The 23,241-nt window shown below is 35.5% G+C and overlaps 1 protein-coding gene across 1 annotated transcript in view; it reads right to left on the bottom strand.

Moving 5' to 3' along the window:
- Window positions 1–23,241, bottom strand: part of LOC149160002 (uncharacterized) — a 254,342-nt gene that overhangs the window by 43,463 nt on the left and 187,638 nt on the right. Inside the window, exon 2 of the mRNA XM_089436599.1 lies at window positions 19,791–19,877. Within this exon, the coding sequence (XP_089292725.1) occupies window positions 19,791–19,877 (87 nt within the window). The remainder of the gene's footprint in view (window positions 1–19,790; window positions 19,878–23,241) is intronic.

Below are 23,241 nucleotides of genomic sequence, written 5' to 3'. Positions count from 1 at the left end.
CCTATGCTAAGTTCATTGCTGATAAGATGCATGATCAATTCATGATGATGGATAATGAAAGAGTGTTCAAATATTAGTCAGTTTTATATCATCTTTTCCTGTATTATCAAGCGGATAAATTCCCAATCCCACTCCAAAATATTGATATTAGAGGCAACCCTAGATCAATGGTCTTCTGGACTTCATTAATCCACTTATATGACTCTCAGTATTCTTATACTGATTTCATAGATCTCTTTATACACCCAATGGCAACTATTCTATTAAGAAGTCCTCCCCCCAGAATTAGTGTAGATATCAGGAGGGTCCTATAGTTTTCCAAACAATTTAGAGTGGGGGATTGGTACTTGTACCAAAACCACACTGAAAACAAAATATATGGATGTGAGTTGGCTCCCTACAAACTGCCCAAATACCTCCCCATGAGATTGTTTGCTCTGGAGTACTAAACGCAAATGATTAATTCAGATGAGGTGCATTTTATGAAGGCCATGAAGAAAGATAAACTTAGGATAAAATATTAGCTTGGCCCCTTCATATGTAATAGTAGGAAAGAAGGAAAGGAAGTAGAGGAAATCCTCCAATGGCTGAAACTAAAACAAAGTTTTATCTGGAGATATGACCCTTTAGAGTTCATTTGCAATAGGAGACAAAAGAACAAATTATCTCCTTATATCCACCACAGAATTCCTGAAATTGAATAGTATGAAAATCAAATAGAATGGGTGGAAAACACTTTGGTAGACCGAGATAGCACAAAATTTGATGTCAATAATGTATTGATAGATTTAGAAAGAAGACTTGATAAAGATTCATTTGTACAGGTGCCAGGAGAGTCCCAATCTCAAAGGGAATCACAGGGACACGGTGGGAAAACAACAGAAGAAGGACCTCAGGAGCAAGAACCATCAGAGTAGCCAGAGGAACTTGCACATCCAGAACGTATCATGAGCAATCCTCCTATTTACGGACTCCTCTAAATGAGGAGAGAAATCCTAAAAGAGATAGAGAGGAGGCCACTCCTTCTAGCAAACCTGTTGCCCAAACTTATGTCAAGAGGCAAAGGTTGAATCCATTTTCAGAACAGGAGTTTATTGAAGAAACAACAGGAACTGCAGGTACAGAAAAAGTAGAAAGCAATCATACCACTCCCTCATGAGGTACATAAGAACCTTCCACCTCACATGCTCAAATGCGAGAGAGACAACAAAGCATGGAAGTATCCTCCTTCAGAGCTCCAACTGGCCAGAGCCAAGACATTAGAGAGAAATATAAAGAAATAAAGGCCAGGAATGAGAGATTGAAGGCCCAAAGCTATGCACATTACCTAAAAATGGCTCCTGCTAATCAGACAAGGCTAATGTCAGACTTTGATGTGAAAGAGGGAAAAATGCAGATGACTTTTATGAAGCCCACTACACAACAACCTAGGACAATTGCAAATTACTTGAAAACAAACTTTGAAGTATTGGCAAAGGATATCCATCCTATTGACCAAATAGAATTACACAAGAAGATTGGGGAAATGGTCTACTCCACCTTGACCAGCAAGGCAATTGCAGCTCACCAACTCCAGAATTCGTTGAATAATATGTTAGCGCAATTCTAGTTAGAGAAGGCCTCTTCACAGGCCAAGGATACCAGAATAAAGTCCTTAGAGGACTTAGTCATAGAACTGGGGCATGATCCCAAAGATGTGAAAGTTGCACAAAAGCTTATTAAAAAGAAAAATGATGACATAGCTGCACTGAAAAAGCAACTTAAATTTCCTTCTCTACATCATCCTCAGACAGCTGAAGTATTGGAAACTCGGAAGGAGGAAGAGCTTATGGACTTGGTCCTTAAGCTGAATGAACAATTAAAAGAAACAGAGAAATAGTTGGATAACATGATACAGTCTAGACAGAGTGATTTGGCCACCACTCCTTAGACTGTAATTCCTACAGTTTCTACAGTAGTACCCTCCACATTGGCTGCTTCATTAGCACCAACCGTTCGACCAGCTACTGCTCCGCCAGTTACAGGTACATCAACAAGCACAGGGAAATCTACAGAAAAGACAGCTAAATTGGTAAAATCCATGGAGGAAATGACCATCCAGGCTACTGAGCTCAAAAAACTTAGAGAACAAGTGTCACGTTTGGAAACGGATTGCAAACTTGCACAAATTCAACAAAAGGAAGAGGATCAAAAGAATCAAAGAATTGGAGAAAGAATAAAAGTCCTTGAAAAGGACTTGACATTGTAGCAACCACTAGGAGACATGAAGGAAATTCTTTGGGCCAACATCATTGACTCCATCAATGATGTTTAGCCTTCTATTCAAGTAATTTTTGAACAAACTGAATTGGTGAAAGTGGCTACAAAAGCAATCTGCAAGACAATGGAAGAATTGGGAGATAAGCCTGAAGAAGCCAACCAATTGATAACATTCCTAAATAGCGGAAATAGGTATTAGCTTGATGAACTGGAAATAGAAGACAAAATAGGAACAATCATAGAAATCAAGAAGGTTCTCACTAGAAGGAGCTATGCTTAGTATTGAGAGAAAATGCTAGAGTATCCAAGTAGACATTGATAGATTTATGAAAAAGTATGGTATTTTAAGGGAAAAAGGACTCCCCAGTCCCATGGTAATACATGACAAGCTGAGGACCCAAGATGATTATATTGAAAGACTAAACAAGCTGGCCAGCAACCAAGATAGTACTTCAAGGGTAAAATCTTTGCCCACTGGAAAGGTATTATATGATAGTCTGGAAAATCTATTTTTCATAGAGCATGAGGTAAATCACTTGTTCGTCAGCAGGCCAAATTTTGCTAAGTATACAGAAGTTGATGAGATATGTAGAAATATGATAAGGATGAAATTACCTGACAGTGAATGGTGGATGAAATTAATAGATTTATTATAAAGTTACTGCAGTAAATCTACGTGGTAAAACATGGCTGCCAGGTAAAACAGAGTCAAAGTGTAGTAGGTAAAGAGTATCATTAGGTTGAAGACAGAAAGTAATTCCAGCACATAAGTATCAGGCAATTGAAAGAGCCAAATCCGTATTACAACAGCCAGCACAGTCACAATAAAAGGGAAAGCAAGAAGACAATTCTCCATCTGTCTCTATCTTCATGCTTGAAGATATTTTCGATTTCCTAGAATAATTCTCATATTGTTATGAGATATTTTGTAACATTTTTTGTATAAATAATTCACAAAATGAAGTAATTAGTGTGGATTTAAAATACATTCCTATAGACATTTTATATTGAGCCAAGGAGCTATTGTACTCAAGACTGGACTGGTTTTGCTGGATCATGAAATAAAGCTAAGGACATTTCACTGGATTCTTGTGCACAATTGGAACAAATAAGTATTATCTCTTCATATTTAAATATTGTTTTATCTTCATGTTATAAATATTGTGTCTCTTATGAAATCCGAAAAAGTAAACAAGGAACGATATCTCAGAATTAGCTTAAATGCTCTCTGTTTTAACTGTTTACTTTCTATATGTTTTCTGCTAAACTATCTTGGTTTGGTAATTCTTAATTGCTCGCCTACTTCCATAGTGCCCCCCCCCACCTTTGGTCCATAGTAAAGGATTCTTCATTTCCCTTTGCTACTTATTATCCTTCTTTTCTTCATCTTAATCCTGGTTAAGGATTTTTCATTGCCCTTTGCCCTAGTTAGGACTACCTCATCCATTTGAACCTGCAGATTTGCTTTTTTCTATGCTAGCCTGCCCTATGAACTCTTACTTTAATGATTGATCTGATCCAGTCAAGCCACTCTTTGATTGACTCCATAGCCCAATGGCCTGAATACTTGTTCTTCCCATCTGCTTTCTTGATTCCACCACCCAATCAAAACAAAACATCATGAGCACTAATAACTAGCCTAAAATCCTACCCAAAATAAAGTTAAATTATAAAGGTAGAGCCCTCTGTAGACTTAGGTTGGCTAGAACCTGAGTCTAAAAGATTAGGTTTTTGGTTACCTCAGATTATTCCTTCTTTTATAACTTCTAGGGAAGACTTCTGAGTGATAACACCTGCAATGCGCTTACCAACGTTGCCTTTTTTATGTTGTCATCCATGACTCCTTGTGCTTCCCATACTGGTCTTACCATGAACCAGAATTGGTCTGGATCTTTGTTCCCTACTCCTCTGAATACTGGAAATTTTATCACACTTGTCATATTGAACTGTGGCAGTGGCGGAGGTGGTGTGGGTGGATGTGGAGGTGATTGCAGTGAAATGGGTCCCAATGTAGGTGGAGGTGGTAAGTCTGGAATTCGCTGCCTTATCAGACTGACCGTGCCTCTCGAACAAACTTTCACGAGTTCTTCCTCGCTTTCCCATGTGGGTGAAATTAAGGGACTAGTTTCTAACTCTTCATTACTTCCATTTCTGTAGATCTTCCCACTTTGCATAGTCCCAAACATTAATTTATTCGCATAACCCATTTTTCACACAATAGCATCTTAATCCAAGTATTCAGAGATTTAATATACTTACCTCACGGTACCTTAAGAAAGCGTGGTTCTGCTTCGTTGTAGCTAACGGTCGTCTCCACTGCGAACTTAGTGATAAACCCCCCTATAACTCGATCGATCCAATGGTCTACAATGCACGCAATCTTATCTTCCAATGCTTCTAGTCTGCGCACTAACACCGGAGTCCACACAATCAGTTTGTCAAGCCTACACCTTCCCTGACAGTCTACTAACTTCGCGATCCACTCATATAATTCATAGGGGAAGGATGCAAAGAAAATTTCATGGATTTCCATATATAAGTAGCGCTCCAACAACTGTTCCTTTGATACTCAAAGATTCCTATTTTCCTACGCCACAAACTCGTGAATCTTTCTATCCAATCACCCTTCAATTTCTTTCTTCATTGGATTCCATTGACACGACATCAGACATCCCTCATGCAGATCTTGGTCCTGGCAATAGAAACATTTGTTGGCTTGTGGGGGCCTGACCCAGGTTCAGAGGTGATTTAGCCAAACAGATCCCAGTACTACTGGCGCTTTCGGCAACAGTCCGCGGAGCGCGGACTAAGGTCTCACCCGAAGTAGTAAGGGAGGGTGCTAGAACCAGGTTTCCGCACCCTGGAGATGTCTGATGTTTTCAAGTGGTCCGCATTTCGACCCTCTACGCATGTCGCTACACACACTTACCCGTACCTCGCAGCCTGAAATGCTACCTTCGCGCAGCCTTACTCGGGGGCTGAACAATGTTATTACCCAATTCCTTACTTATTACACTGGTTTTAGTCGATCACTTATCTTATCAGTATGTGTCTAGTTATATTTAATAGTGTTCAGTAGTCATATAAGTGTGCGTGATAAAGAAAACAATATAATTAAACAGGAAATAGCACAAGAATATATACACAAGATTTGGAATCAAACTTCTCTTTATTATTCTTCTTCCTTGGTTACAAACTGGACTCTGCCCTGTGCACTCAGCTGCAGGGGTCCGCGCACTCAGCTGCAGACTCTACCAAGCCTCTGCACACTCAGCTATAGAGCCTCTTCCTACTACGACGACCGAAGACACGCTTAGACACCTTTTTCTATACTTCTATCTCATATTTCGCTCTTTCTACTTTCTTCACTCTCTTTCTCACTTAGAGCTTTCCTCTATTTATACAATCCCATGGTCCGTGGACCATGGGTAGGCCGACATTACATTCAAAATGTTGGGACGACAACCCTATGACTCTAACATACACTTCGCGCTCCGTGCCCGCAATTTGCAGAGTTTTTACAACAATAATACCCAAACATGGACTTTGAGCCCCAAATCAGGCTGTGGGGGGGATTCCATGCCCAAAAATTACTAGAAAACGAAGGCGAAGAGACAAAAATTTGCATGAGAAGGAAATTCAATGAAAAATGAAGGAAAATGAAGACAACAGAGGCCTTAATAATCAAAAGCCTTCTAAAGATCAATTTACAAGTTTTGATGGTTAGCCTTTTTTCAGTTTGGTCTTTGGCTGTCTCATTCATTCTCTCATTCTCCCATGTTATTGAAAACTTAGGGTATTCTTTGAGCATTCTTGGAGAACTATGGCATACATTGGATTTGGAGGAAGTAGGCAAGGGAAAGAAGGAAAGTGTAAGGGAACATGTGGATTAACAACTACAATTGGATTTCTTTGCAGGTAATAGGTTTCATGTGTAGTTTCCTTGTTGATTCATGGATTCATGGTATACGGGTGTGATTTTTTCTTCATGTGATGCCATTGGCATGGATATTTTCCTAGATTGACAATAGTATTGGCCTTTCCTTTCCATTTCCTAGATAGCTATAGTGTTATGGGTTTTTCCACTTTATTGTTTTCTAATTGGTGCTCATAATTCCTTATGGTTGTGCGTTGGAAAAAAATGCTCTGTAAGCCATGGTACAACTTTGGTTGAATTATTAGTCTTGGAACCTAGGTTGGGAAAAGTGTTCTGGAGCCCTTGGTGGGTTGAGTTACTAGTCCCTTGAGCCAGGTTGAACAAACACTCTGGAGCCCTGGAAGGATTTGGGTTGAGATACTAGTTCTTGGATGCCTAGACAACATGGGTGGAGACCAATCTAGTTGGCGTAGTGATGTATGACTATGGAGGTGGAATCATTGTGGTTGAGGGTTGAGGTGGTTTGGCCTCTAGAAGCCCTTGTTTGGTTTTGTCTTCTTTTATTCCATGAGATCCTGCATTCATGCTTGGAAAATGGTGCAAGGGTGATTAGGTGAAAGAGATATTGTTTTAGCCCAATCTATGGTTGGGTGGTACATGGAAGTCCCTAATTTGGTTGGTATTTTCATATATTAATAAGAATTATTCGTCTATTCTGATTCACGTATATTTGTAGAGATTATGTTGGTGATATTATGGCTAAGTTTCCATGTTTCATATGCTGGTTATTTTGTAATTATATGTTGGTTATATGATCTGTATCATATGTGGCTCTTTTCATCAATTTGCTTAGTTATTGATTGGTTGATGAATATATGGCCTAATAACTTTGTTGCATCTATGTGGATAGGGCATAGGCCCTTATTTTTTATTCTCAGATGATTCTTAGGATATTATGACTAGATATGCATTCATGACCTATAGCTTACATATTTTCCATATGTTTGATGAAATATCTAGTGTGTTATAGGTAGTCTAGGTCAAGTTCTGCCTCCAAATTTCAATGATTACCCTTGTTGTCATGCCATGTATCATTCTAGAATGTCTCAGGTAGTTCAAGGGAGTGGTACATAGACTAACCTAGAATGATGGCTCATATCTTAGGACCGCACCCTCTGAACTGGGAAAATTGGGTCACAACTACATGGAGGCAGTGTTGTGGATGAAGTTCAAGGCCTTTGACCACAACCATACATTTTTATGCATGTGGTTTGAGGTCTAGGTTAGTGAAAAGAGCCCCATCTCAGGCTTTGGTCACTTGGGGTGGTCCTCTAGCACCTGAGTGTCCTATATCTCTGAAGGATGTTGTGAGTTATCAGTTTGTAGGACCTACTTCCTTAACTATAGTTTAGGGATCATGTCATGTCATAGTAACACTTTGTCCCATGTTTACCCTCGCAGGCCAATGAAGTTGGGTAAATGTTTGAGGGGTGGTTACAGATTGGTATTAGGGCCAAGTTATGTTCTATTTGGGTAATATCTGATACAACATATTGGTATCAAAGAGAGGTTGCAGCATTGGACCTCTGAGTAGATGTGAACATTATGTATGCATGCCTAGTTGTCTATGTGTTTGTCATGCATGTATGTTGGTTATTTCTCATGATGGTCATTGTTGCAGTTGTGTCCTCATACATAGGTTGATGATGTTGGTATGTTAGGATGATTCATGTGATAAAGTTATATATATGTATATATGTTATGCTAATTAGGATTGACTACGTAGACGAGATGGCCTTCCATGAACTTCACTGAGGTATGTGGATTATGTTTATATTTATTTTATCTAACATTGTATGTTTGTAGGAAGAACATCAGTGATGAAAAGAAAAGTGGTGGATTACAGTTCACGTGAATCTCCTCATAGATTAGATAGGTAGTATAGAGAAGAGTACTCTCCTGACATAGTAGATACCTTGAGAAGTTTAAAGGTAGAAATCAAGAGTTGTAAAGTGGATAATGACAGAATCATTTAGTCACAGGAAATAATTTCTAGAGAATAAGAAAAGAAAGCAAAGGTCAATGTAGTAATCCTTCAGAGTTTATCAAATTTGCAGAGACAAGTAAACCACAAATCAATTATGGATATGAGGAAAGGAAAAATGGATCATATTGTAGCAGGTCTCGTGGATGACAAAATTCAGATGGGGATGACATGATCAGAGGTGGTAAATGGATGGATACACCTAATAAGGTAGGTTTTGGTTATGGGTCTATTCTAGTTCTAGTTCAAATCGAAAACATGGTCATCATCATTATCATCCTTATAGGAAGAGTGAGAAGCAATACTTTTTGGATGAGTTAAAGAAAGCCAAGCCTCCTACCTTTGATGGAGAGTTGAAGAAACCATAATATTCAAGAGCATGGTTTCTTGGGATGAATAAGTTCTTCAAGCTGCATGAATAGGATAACCATTTTCAGTCTCAAGAGAAAGGCCGACATCTAGTGGGAAGATTTTAAACATGTCAAAGGCATTAAGATAGAGAAATTGTGTTGGCATGATTTAAAATACTTTTTAGGAAGAAGTATTTTTCAGAGAGATAATACAACGATAAAGATAAGGAGTTTTATGAGTTGAAGATTCGATATATGATAGATGAAGGGTACATGACTAATTTTTTGGAGTTATTGAGGTATGTACCATATTATAAGGATGAGAAAATTAAGTTTCAAAGATTTGTTAGTGGATTTCCATTAGCATTTAAGGATAAAATAGAGTATGATGAGCCTCAGATATTGGAGCAAGTCATTGGGAAGTTGAAACATTGTTATGTGCAGTCTAAATGTAATTCAAAACCTAAGTAGGTTTGGAAATTTAATGATAAAACTAAGGGAATATTGCATAAGAAGCAAGGAGGACCTCAGGATGCGTGTAGCAAGGATAATGAAAAACTACATAAGAAATTCAATGCAATTGATAGAGGATAGGGATTTCAATATGAGGAGAAGAACAAGGGTTATGGAAAAAATCTTTGTAGTGTTGGACTTGTGGTAAGTATTATCATACGCGAGATTTTCCACATCATCAAGGTGGAAGACCGCATATTTACAGTGGTTAGGAGGCACAAACAACTGGGGATGTTGGACAAAGCTTTTCTTGGATTTATGCAGCATTCGATAATAGGCACATTGATCATCAAGAATCTATTATCAAGATGGAAGGTAATATTTTTGATCATGTTGTTTCTATTTTGATTGACCCTGGATCTAACTATGTTATATCAGTCCAGACCTAGTGGATAAGTGTTTCTTGAATAAAAAAGTGCATGCACAGTATTGGTTGGTGCAGTTGGCTATAATTAAACTAAGAAAATATTTCATCATTGGGTAAGATCTTATGAATTTTAGCTTAAAAGTATGTTTACATAAGTGCATCTAAATGTACATCCATTGGGATCATACAATATGTTATTGGGTATGATTGGTTGTACATTCACAAAACTAATGTAGATTGTTATGATAAGGATATTGAGTGCTTGGATCATGATGGAGAGAGGAGAATCTTACAGGGTAAGAAGAAGCCTACATCAGTGAGAATGGATACAACTATGCAAGAGAAATATAGTCGCAGGAAAGGATGTGTATTGTTTGTAGTTCATATTTTCAATGAAAAAGGAAAGGATGTTGAGGATGTTGAAGTCTTGAAGAGGTATCTAGTTTTGCAACAGTTTCAAGATATATTCCCAGTAGAGATTTTAGAGTTACCAACTCATAGGGAAGTGGAAATTTCTATTTAGTTTATTCCAAGCCCAACACCATCATCTAAGGCACCTTACAATATGATCACTCCATAGTTAGTGGAATTGAAGTTGTAGCTTAAGGAAATGCTCGATAAGAGATACATTAGGCCAAGTGGTTTGGCTTGAGGTGCACCAATATTTTTTGTGAAGAAGAAGGATGATACTCTAAATTTTAGCATTGATTACAAGAAGTTCAACAAGGTGACTATCAAGAACAAGTATCCTTTGTCACAGATTGACAATTTATTTGATCACTTGAAGGGAGCAGCATAGTTCTTGAAAATCAACTTGAGATCCTAGTATCATTAGGTACACATAAAAGAAGTGGAAATATACAAAACTGCATTCCATACAAAATATGGGCATTATGAGTGTGTAGTAGTTCATTTTGGTTTGACTAATGCACCAACTACTTTCATGTGTTTGATGAATAATGTGTTGTGTCCTTATGTGGACATGGTTTTGATAGTATTCATTGGTGACATATTGATATACTCTAATAATGAGGAAGAGCATGTAGAACACATAGCAACAATGTTAAAATTGTTGAGAGAGCACCAATTTTATGCCAATATTAGTAAGTTCAGTTACTTTTAGACATAAGTTGATTACTTTGGACATGTTGTTTCTAAGGAAGGTATAGGAGTGGACCTGGAAAATATCAGAGCTATCATGGAGTGGGAAACTCCAAGGAATGTGGATGAGGTCATATCATAAATGGGATTATCAAGTTACTATAGGAGGTTCATTAGGAACTTCTCATGGACTATCTATCCTATTACATCCTTGCAACGAAAAGGGAAGAATTTTGAATAGAATGAGGAGTGTGGAGCCAACTTTAAGTAGTTCAAACATTTACTTACAAATTCACTATTATTGAAGAGTTTAGATCCTGACAAGGGGATTATTATTTGAATAGATGACTGTAAGAGAGGACTTGGTGGAGTCATGATGCAGGAAGGACAAGTGGTATGTTCTGAATCAAGGAATTTTAATGAGAATGAGTAGAACTATGTGACTCATGATCTTGACTTGGCATCTATCATTCATGCCCTGAAGATGTGGTGACATTATCTTCTTAGAAGGAGGTTCATCTTGATGAGAAATCATAGTGGGTTGAGGTACTTATTTGATAAACCTAATTTGAATGCCAGAAAATATAGATGGTTAGCTACTATTAGTGAGTTTGACTTCGGGATCAAGTAAATCAAGGGAAAGGAGAGAAGGGTTGTAGATGATATTAATAGAAGAGTATGAATTAATCATATTGTAGGAGTGACTTCTTTTGGAACAAACATGCATGAGTGGGTCTTGTAGATGAGACATTATAATGACATATATGAGCAGTCAAGGCACATGTTATAACAACATGATAAAGGTGATCAGGATGCATATTATCATGTCATGACAGATGGCTTCGTCAAATTCATGAACATGGTTCATGTGTTGGATGATAGTGAGTTGAAGAATATTATCTTGAGGGACTTTCATTTTAATCCATATTCAGTTAATCTGGGATATCAGAAGACATTGATAGCAATTAATAAATTCTATCATTCGCCATTGAAGAAAGAGGTGGTTGATTTTGTTGCGAGATGCTTGGACTATTAGTAGGTAAAAGTAGAGTGTAAGCATCTAGGTGGGTTGTTGCAGCCAATTCCAATTCTAGGGTGGAAATGGGAGGTCATTTCCATTGACATAGTTATAGGTTTACCTAGGACATCGAAGTAGCATGATTCCATCCTATCTATGGTTGATAGGTTAAGTAAGGTAGTGTACTTCATTGTAGTTAGGTCTACGAATACAGCTAGTGAGGTAGCTCATATTTTCATCAGGGATATAGTGAGGTTGCATGGTGTTTTTAAGAAGATTATATTAAATGGAGATGCCAAGCTCACTTCCAAGTTTTGGAAATATTTGTTTGAAAGTTTGGGGACAAAGTTTTCCTTTAGTAAACTTATCATCTGTAGATATATGGACACACAGAGAGGGTTAACAGGATTCTTGAGGACATGTTGATGATGTACATTATGCATCAACAACCAAATTTGGAAGAGTATCCTCCACTAGTAGAGTTTGCATATAATAAGGGGTATCGAGAATATTTGAAGATGAGTCTATTTGAGGCACTTTATGGGTGGATTTTTAATACTCCTATTAGCTGGAGTGATCCAGTGAATAGTCTACTGATTGGACCAGATATATTGGCAGAGATGGAATAGGAAATGCAGGTTGTTAAAAGGGATCTAAACACAACACAGGATATGTAGAAGATTTATGCATATCAACATAGGGTATTTAAGGAGTTTCAAATTTGGGAATATGTGTACTTGCGAATCAAGCCCAACATGATATCCTTGAGGATTAGTTCATGTGACAACATGGCACCTCGGTATTTCGTGCCTTTCAGATCCTTAAGAGGATTCGACCATTAGCCTATGGACTTTCACTACCTTTGATAGTGAAAGTCCATGATGTTTTCCATGTTTCATTTCTTAAGAAGTATGCGCAGGTTATTCATCATGTGATTAACTGGTCTATATTGCATGTGGAACTAGAGGGAGAATTCCAACCAGAACCATAATGCATATTGCAACGAAAGCAAATCATACTCTGAAACACAGAAATCAATCAATCTAAGGTGTAGTGGAAGCACTTTGGGCCCGTTGAAGCTACATTGGATATGGCTAATTAGATGCGGGCTATGTATCCTTCATTATTTTTTGGTTCAAGCAAATGAATTTTTATATATGTATATGTTTATATGGATGTTGTTGTAGATGTTGCAATGGGTTATGTTATAAAGCTCCAATAAGTCGTATGATTGTCATGTTTGTTATGTTTCTCATGGTTTATAGGATGTCATTGTAAATATTTCATCGAGCTATGTTATAAAGCTCCATGGGTAGTATGTTTTTCTTTCAAAAAATTTCTAGTCATATATGTCATCGAACACCGAGGATATTGTTCCCTTGATAGGGAGGGGTTTGTAATAGCCCCTAGTTGATTTTCTATGTAAATAAAATAAAACCAAGGTCATGTGAGACATATTCCAACATGAATTATAGGAAAACCACAATGACCAATATCACTTGTGATTACTTAATGGCTATGGAAATTGGCAAAGGAAAAGTGACAATAATTAGCATTTTATTTATCAAATCAAGGAAAATACGAGAAAAGGAAGGTAATGCACCACAAATTTGCATGAGAAGGAAAAATGAAGGAAAATGAGGAAAATAGAGACCTGACTGACAAAAAGACTTTTGAGGATTAGTTCACAACTTTTTTTGTTTATCCTTTTGTTGGTTTAGTCTTTGGCTCCCTCATTCATTCTCTCATTCCATCATACTCTTGCACACTTAGAGTATTCTTGGAGCATTCTTGGAGCACTTTGGCATACATTGGATTTAGATAAAGAAGGAAAAGAAAAGTAGGAAGGTGTAAGGGAACATGTGGATCAGAAACTATAACTGGATTTATTTGTAGGTAACAGGTTGTGTGTGTGATTTCCTTGTTGATTTATGGATGCATGGTGTATGCATGTGGTTTTTTGGTTTTGTGTTGTCAATGGCATGGATATTTTCTTGGATTAACTGTGGTTTTAGCCTTGCCTTGTTATTTCCTGGATATCCATGGCATTGTGGGTTTCTCCATTTGATTTTTTTCTTATTGGTGCTCATAATTCTATATGGTTGTGGATTGGAACAAAGACTTTGGTATCCCTAGAACAACTTGGGTCGAGTTACTAGTCCTAGAGCCTAGGTTGGGACAAACGGTTTGGAGCACTTGGTGGGTTGAGCTACTAGTCCCTAGAGCTAGGTTGGGAAAATTATCTGGAGCCCTGGAAGGTTATGGGTTGAGTTACTTGTTCCTGGAGCCCTAGAAAAGTTGGTTAGAGATCGATACGATTCGTGTTAGTGATGTACAACTGTGGAGGTGGAATCATTTTGGTTGAGAGTTGAGGTGGTTTGGCCTCTAGAAGCCCTGGTTTAGTTTTTTGCTTGGATTATTCCACGATATACCACATTCATGCTTGGAATATGGCACGACAGTGATTCACTAAAAGAGATATTTGGTTCAGCCTAATCTATGGTTGAGTGGTACGTGGAAGTCCCTGACTTGGTTGGTATTTTTATATATTAATAAGAGTTATTCTTTTATTTTGATTCATGTATATTTGTAGCAATTATGTTGGTGATATTATCACTGAGATTCCATGGTTCTTATGTTGGTTGTTTTCTAGTTATACGCTAGTGATATGATGTGTATCATCTATGGCTCTTGTCATGAGTTTGTTTAGTTATTTATTAGTTGATGAATATATGGACTAATAGTGTTGTTGTAACTATGCGAAGAGGGCATCGACCCTTATTGGTGATTCTTGGATGAGTCTCAGACTATTATGATCACATATGCATTCATGACCTGTATCTTACATGTTTTCTATATGTTTGACAAAATTTCTAGTGTGTTCTAGGTAGTCTAGGTCAAGTGTTGCCTCTGAGTTTGAATGTTTAGCCTTTTTTTCATGTAATGTATCATTTTGGAATGTCTCGGGTAGTTATGGGAAGTGTTTTGGAGGATTCCTTAGAATTGTGGCTCAAATCTCAGGACCAAACCCTCTAAACTAGGAAAATTGGGTCACAACTGCATGGAGGCAGTGGTTAGCATGTAGTTTAAGGCCATGAACCACATCTAGGCCTTTTCATGCTTGAATTAGGGGCTCTAAGTCAGTGCAAATAACCCCAGCTTAGGGTTTGGTTAGTTGGGGTTGTCCTTTGGCCCCTAAGTTTCCTTTAGCCTTGGTGGATGTTGTTAGTTGTCAGTTTGTGGTTAGCTTGTAGCCCCCACTTCCTTTACTAGAGCTTCGAGTTTGGGTCATGTCACAGTAACTCTTCATCTCTTCTTTACCCTGGCAGGATAGTGAAGTTGGGTAAATCTGGGAGGGGTGGTTACAATTTAAATGTTGGAATACTTCAACTCCAAGATAGTAGTGAAGTAATCCCATATTATCCATCTTAAATCCAACCTATATCTCCTTATTTACCTACACAATATGATCATTATTATTCTTAGTAATGATCAAGTCATCCGTATACATAATTAAAATCGCCAAATTCTAACGTTGTTGGTGCACATATAAGGTATCATCCCATTCAATGTGCTTAAATCCAACCTTGTGATGTACTAATCCATTTTTGCATACCAATCTCATGGATCTTGTTTTAACCCATATAAATCCTTTATTAATTTGCATACTTTTTGTTTTTCTACTTTCATCGCAAAACCTTGAGGTTGAGTCATATACACTTCTTCCTGCAAGTATCCATTGAGGAAGGAACTTTTGACTTCTATATGATGTAGTTTCCATCCTTTTTTAGTTGATAATGCAAGCACTAATCTGGTGGAGTTCTATTCTATTCTATGTGCAAATGTTTCCTCATAGTTGACTCCTTGTTTTGAAAACCACTTGGCAACAAGTGTTTCCTTGTAATTGTAAATTTCTACATATGGATTATACTTAATTCAGTAAACCCATTCGCATCCGATGGGTTTCACATTTTTAGGACAATCAACAAGTTTCCAAGTGTTATTTTGCATCACTAGTTTGTATTCTTCAACCATAGCATTTTTCCATTGAACATGTCTTACTGCCTCTTTGTATGTGGAGGGCTTAGTAAAATCATTTGTTATTAATGAAAAAAAAGATTCATTTATTTTGGAACTTCTTATTCCTATTTTATCTTGTTCATATAACCCTACATTGTTCAAAAGTTAAATGGCCCACTTAGGTAGTTGATATTGAATTTTTTGTGGATCTAAATAATCACCATCATTATAAAGTGGATTGGTATAAACATGTGTTTTTTGATCATATGAAGGTTCAAGGAGTGGAGAGTCACTGTCAGATGAACTGCTACCAGAAGATCCAGATGGTCACGATGAAGTAGGTGAGATGGATGAATCATTTTCTGAAGAATACCATTCAATCAAAGACACATGTTTTATACTTGGTTCATTTTGTATTCTACTTTTATTTTTATCACCCTTAGATTGCAATTTATGTAGAAAACTTTCTATCTCTATTGAACTTTTACTTTCCATTTCATCAAATAGAACATCCATGTCGACAATAAACTTTCCATTGGATAGAAGTTGATATCCCTTCTTTCATCTAAATATTCAATCAATTTACACTTCAAAGTACGTGAATCGAGCTTAGTTCAATTTTCCTTCGGAAATAAGGCATATCATATAGAACCAAAAACAATTAGTTGTTTAATTCAAAGTTTGAAACAAAACCATCTTTCATATGGTGTAATTCCATTTAAAGAAGTAGTGGGATACTTATTCCTTAAGTAGAATGTTGTATGTATTACTTTTGCCCAATATTTAAGGACTTAAAATTTTGAAATTTAGCATGGATCTTGCTATCCCTAACAAGGTGCAATTCATTTTTTCTGCTACTCCATTTTTTTGTGGAGTTTATACATTTGTAAATTTTATTTTGATACCATGGTCCCTACAATAAGTTTGAAATTTATTGGAAGTGAATTCCCCTTGATTATCTTTCCAGAGAGAGGCAATTCTCTCTCTAACTTCATTCTTAACTAGTTGGTGAAAATTATTGAAATTTTCAAAGGCTTTTGAATTTTGTTTTAGATAATAAGCCTAAGTTATTCTATTGAAATCATCAACGAAGAGCTAAAAATATTTACAACCTCCTAACGAAGCCGTATAAAGCCACAAATGTCACCGTGAACGAATTGGAATTGCCTTTTTGCATGCCATTAAATTGCTGGAAAAGTATATCGACTTTGTTTCCCATAAAGGTAAGCTTCGCATCTTGGATTTTCTTTCTTAAAGGTTGGAATTCCTTTAACCATTCCATGTTTTTAAAGTTGAGAGAAACTGCCAATGTTTAAATTCCCATATCTAACATACCACGATCTTATAGGTGAAATACCTACACTTGTTGCTCCAAAAAGATCAAACTTTCGTGGAATGACTTCCTTTCATCCTTAGAAGATTTCCATCTTCATATATAGTAATGAATGTCTTCATATTTTTTTTGATATATTTTATTTTTACAAAGTCATCCTCCATAACAACTTGATGTCCTTCTTGTTTAATCGTGACTAATGATAACAAATTTTTCTTGAATGTTGGCACATACCAAGCATTTTAAATTAGTCTATCTCCAATGCCAAGAAGAGAAACTTTTACTACACCTTTTCCACAAGGAGTGTGTCTTGTATCATTTGTGAGAAATATTGAATTGAGTTGACATTGTTGAAAGGTCCAAAAGAAGTCACGTTGACAAATCATATGTTGTGTTGTCTGTGTATCTAATATCCAAGCATCTTCATAATCACTTTTAAGATATGTGGAGATCCATAATTCTATTGATTGTAAATTTTTATGTGTAGTGAAGACATATTCTGAAGATCCATCATCTTGATCATTAACAAATTGTGTCAAATGTTGTTGAAACTTGGGAATTTTTTCAATAGAAGTTTGACAATCTTCAGCGTAATGACCAACTCTATTGAATCATTTACAAATTACTTGATTGAAATATTTTCCTCTACCTTGATTTTTTCCTTTTATTTTGTTTTTTCATATACCTTGATTTTTTCCTCTTCCTTTACTTTGTCGTCTTCCTTAATTATTGCCTCTTCCTTGACTGTTTCTTCTACCATAACTATTTCCTCTGTTGAAGTGGTTCCCCCTACCTTGAATTCCTTGTCCTCTGGATGATGCCTGATTTTGATTGTTGCACCCTATATTATTCATTTGACTTCCTCTTCCTCTGGAATTTTTAGTTGAAATTTACTAGTGCTAGCTTGTGTAAACAAGAAATATTCTTCAACCTATTTGTTATTTCCAAATTTTTTGTCATGTTTAGCTAACATTTCAATTAATTCATCAAATTTCATTTTCTATAGCTTTCTAGTCACTAGTAAAGTTGCCAAGAAATGTCTATATGGAGAAGGCAAACCATAAATCAAAATAGTAGTCATGAAGCTATCATCCACTCCTTGAAATCCAAACTTTATTATTTCCTACTTGATGTTCTTAAGTTTGTAAATGTACTCAAGTGCATCTCCCCCTTTTCTCAGTTTCCATTGAAGTGACTTCAATTGGAGATAAACTCTCTTTGATTCTAGTTGTGTATCAAATGAATATTTAAATGTTTTCTAAGTGAACCATGCATAAAAATAATTTTCTATATGAACATACATTTCATCATTAACTGAATATTTAATTAATGCTAATGCCTATGAATTTTTATCTCCCGTTTACCTAGTGAGTATGCATCTGTAGTTTTTTTGGTTTAAAATCAACATCACATACATCTTCCCAATGTTCATTGTGGATCAAAGTTTTTTCTATGTTCCTTTTCCATGTCTTATAATTCTTTGAGCCTTCGATTTTGTCAGACTCAAAAAATATATTTACCATTTTGGACATTGTAAAAATAAATGTATGCATGAAGATAAATCATGCACCACAGAGAAAGAAGATGGGTCAACACACCACACACTATGCCATAACAAAAAAAGGATCTATGGAGGCTTGTCCTTAACCCTTGTATAGTCATTTTAAAAAAAAAAATTGACTGAGCTTTGTACTTGGCTCAAGTCCATTTTCGAATATTTTTACAATGAAAATTACAAAATTTGAATTTTACAATGCTCTCACAATTTTAACTGTTATTGTACTCTATCCCCCATTGAAAAAAATGTTTATGAGTTAAAATATAATATTCCTCCTTTGTTTTTGCAAAATAATGGATTAAAAATAATGCATGTAAAAATATATCTAAGAAAGCCTCAAATATCATATTCAAGAATACATGAATCTGGCCTTTGACCTCAAATGAACCTTGTAAAATGGGATTTTGTTGCAATCACCAAATTCTAAGCTACATATATCTACTTTCACTCCACTAGGATTTAGTTGTTGTTTGGCTTAAATATTGTCAATATCATCTCCAATAATGTCTCCATTGTTGTACTTACTGAGAAATTTTTTTTACCAAGCTCTTTGGCCCATCTAAAACATGGCCTTGACCTTCAAATGCTGATGAGATCCACCAGCGAGAGGGTCAATGACATTGAAAAGATGTCAACTCCAATGGCTCGATTACAATGAATAGATTAGACACCTAAAGATCATAATTCATTGAGTCATGGATAAATTGACATGGGTCTGAGTATGAGACTTTAAAACTTGATAGAGAACGAGAGGAATACTGGAAGAATTTGGTACTTCCAAAACCTATTAAAATAACATAGTACAAGAATCCAATAGAGAATTAATGGATACAGGTGTACCCATGACAAGTCAATAAATTGTTTGAATCTTGCATGGAGGCACCATGCATATGGACATGAAAGTCTCCTTAAGGTGTTTCTTCCTCCTGTGATTTTTGCAACACTAGGATTCAAACAATGACCAATCGACCTTGTCCCTTTCAATATGACACCTCATCCATTAGATGTAGTGCCTCTAAATGATCAATGGTGCAAAAAACCCTAGAAAATTTTTATAAATGACTGAGGATCCACTAGAAGACAATTGTATTTGTGTTTTATGGGGGAGGACAACTCAAAAGATATATATGTTTTTAAGAAGAAATTTTCACATTGTGTTCAAGATGAATAGACGCCCAAAACAAAAAACAAATCATAGAAAATGCAAAAAGAGTAGTAGGAATTGGATTCAAAGTTTTCTCTCTTTCCAAACTAGATTGATCTACAACTTAAAGATAACAATAGATAAAAATGCCATAACTTGAACAAGAAATTTTCCTTTTTCTTAGTAAAATTGAACAATTTCCATACCAATCAACATTTGATCAAATTGATAGAGTTTTCCAAAATCCTGTAGAGATGGAATCCCCTCTTCAAACATCATGCACCATTGAAGCTCTGATACCATAATAATAGCAGAAGCATCCTTAGACACACAAATTTTGTTAATAGGGAAAATAAAATTACATCAAAATTGCAAGATCTTACACACAATCACTCAAGACTCTTGCGAGAATACAAAAACAAGATTTACATAGGCTTGTCTCCTAAATTAATTTAGTTATGGATCATTTGTTTTATTTACAAGTGTCCATTTACATCTAATGCACTTCTAACAACACTCCTAACTATTTTCCTAAATTAATTCCTAAGAAGCAACACCTTTAACTATGCCATATATATTATAACAACTAGCTATTTTAGAAAGTTTGTAATATGTAATTAAATATTCTAAATAATCAAACATTAAATTGTAAATAGTTAAACTTTAGTTTATGTACTTTGGATCAAATATCTAACAAATGAAATGTGGAAGTGTTCAATGGACCCATTTGTGATATTATGAGAATATGGCATTCAGATGTTGCATTTGTTACCAAACTAGACAAGTACAAAAATCATTCTTGCAGGAAAAAAGTTAACAAAAAAGGAAAAGGGGAAGACCAAAAAAACAAAAGGATGATATCCATAAAAATCAAGCAGAAGGGGATGCTTCAAAATAGAAAGGAAATGTGATCCATATTTAAAAGGGCTTCGAATCAAAAGAGATCCAAGCACCAAAACAACCGAAAATGGAGGGATGCAATGAAAATAGGACATGAGGTATAAAGAGAGTTCATGTTTCTGAGTGCTCGGAATCAATGAAAGACACACTACCAAAGATGTCAGGAAATGAATTGGGAATTGGCCTTACTAAACCCAATTCATTGGGTTGGCAGAAGGTTTATAAAAATAAAAGAAAAAAGGAGAAGTTATGTTATTATTATCACACTTAACTTCAAAATTGTAATGTAATTGTTTATATTTTTTTTTCCATTCTTATCACTCATAAGTTGAAAGGCTTATATTGGATAATGCTTTTACCACATAAAAAAAATATTTTTGTTCCTTATTGAAGATTGAATAAAATTACAATTTTTTTCCTTGGAAGAAACCATAAATCCTACTAAGTAGCACATTTCCTTGAACTCAATGTCAATCTAACTAAAGTAGGACGTGTTAGTACTCTCCCAAGGAACAATGAACTACCACATAGTCATGGAAATTTAGCTATCTCGAAAAAAATGATTACACAAAATTGTGATGTCTAGGTCACATATCTTTAGGACATCGTGATTTTATCAAATAGAGATCTAATTAAAGTATAAGCAAGGTTAACCACATCCCTAAGAGTTTCAAACTATTTTTCTTATATTTTTAAATCGCGGGTTGATGAAGATGTGTAACTAGCTTCAGGGAAGCTCAATAATCATAGAAGGTAGTTACTATCTCAATCTATAAATATTTTAAAGTTATTAGTAGAAAGGGATGCAATTTTTTTAATTTTTTTGATATAACTTGCAGACTAGAGATTCAAAGCCAATAACTCTATATTTATTTTGCCAATTAATATAGAGAATCGTTGAAGGCCATTGTTGAAGCTTCATTCCACATACACAATGACTATGTATCTCACTACTCCTAAGTAATTTGTTTACGTATGTATCTGTGAGATGCATTACTGCTACTTCCTAAACTAATTTGTGAATTGGTTGCAATTTCTCACTTAGTGTTTCATTTTCTTCTTTCTATCTTAAGTACTTATTATTTCAATATATGACTATTTTGTAATTTTTTCTAATAAGTGAATAATGTTATCTAGGATGTCCACTAATTGTTTCGTTCATTATACATATATGTTGTTTTCAACTAATCACTTTCACTTTCTTATTTTATATTTCCCTTTATATATGTTATACATCTTTTCATTTAGAATAGTTTTTTTTTTTTATATTTGCATCTCTCTTCCATGACGATCACACACATCTCACAAAACTTACACATAACTAACGATAGTGATTGGGTGAAAGTATGGATGGGTCTCTTATCCCAAATGGTGTGAGCTTTAATTGGGGCCTCATACCTCAGAGAACCCCTTAGCTACCGATGAATCATTTTCCCATGTCAATAGCTAATTAACACTAGGATGAGGTATTTAAATTTCAAATTTACATGTTTAGTAGTTTCTATCAATCATGCTAGTCATATACTCATGGAGACAAAATTACCATTGTACAACCTCATACCCCTCTAATCATTTATAACAAAAATGAAAGGAAAATGAGCTACAAAGATGTTCTATTGAACTAGAAGAATTTGGTTCTTACCCTCAAGAACAATTCTCCTTTACTTCTTAATCTAAAATATTTTCCTTTAGATCCATAACCGTGAATACAATAAACATAATGAACAATTTCCTATAGCTTTTCTACTCCCAAGGTAGAAGATACTTGAATAATTGTCATTAAATATGGTATTTTGGTTGATTTTTCTAGATACCTTATTGAAATATATCTTAAGTGCATCTTTGAAACTTTCGATTAAACTTTTATTTCTATGTTTTCTTCTCCTCCTCATATTTTTTAAAATGAGCATGTTGATATAGCTTATGATTATGAAGTATGGCTTACATATAGTTTGATAATGGTAGGACAACATCAACTTGGGTGGTCATCACAAGGGCCACCTAATATAAAATCCCCATTCTATCATCTCACCAAGGGTCCAAAAATGGCTTTTTCAAAATTTGATCTTAACAACGGTGCTACTCCTGAAGATCATATAAATAATTTATATTTGGATTTGAGCCTAATTGATGTGGGACATGAATATGTGTTATGTAGGTTATTTCCACATACGTTTGAAAATAAAGAAAGAACTTGGTACTAAAATCCTCTAGTTTCCTTAGTATATGGATGAAATTCTTTTGGAAGCGCCTCATTGAGTAAATTTGGAGAATAAAAGTCCACATCCACACTCGAAAGAGTTGATTACAATCTTAATGGAAAAAAGGATAAGTTCAAAGAATTTAAATAACATTTCAATACTATGTTAAACAATATTGTTATGGATTCACAACCTCTTAACACCATGGAAATAAAATATTGTACCTTATATGTTCTCTCTTCTATAGCCATGTTTGTGAAGAGAGTAGCGTATAATATATTGGCGAACAACTTCAATGAATTTTTGAAAATGGAAAATGAAATGTTGTGCCTAATAAGAAATACAACCAAAGAACCAAAGGCCAGTGGGATACACCTTTTTTTATTAATGAAACCAATAGAGAAAGAGGTTAAAAACTTAGACAAATTCCTCCAACTTGTGAAGAAATTGTCAAATGAAGGGATCAATCTAAGGAAGAATTCAAGATAAATCACCTTGTGATAGATATTGTTCATAAACTTTTAGAAGAAGATAAATAACTCATGAAATCCTACTA

Source organism: Pinus tabuliformis, chromosome 5_2, assembly GCF_031772625.1.
Source record: "Pinus tabuliformis cultivar Carrire ecotype Pingquan chromosome 5_2, CPIR1, whole genome shotgun sequence".
NCBI lineage: Eukaryota > Viridiplantae > Streptophyta > Pinopsida > Pinales > Pinaceae > Pinus > Pinus tabuliformis.
Note: the sequence above shows the minus strand (reverse complement) of the source record. Positions and strands in the feature narration are given on the sequence as shown.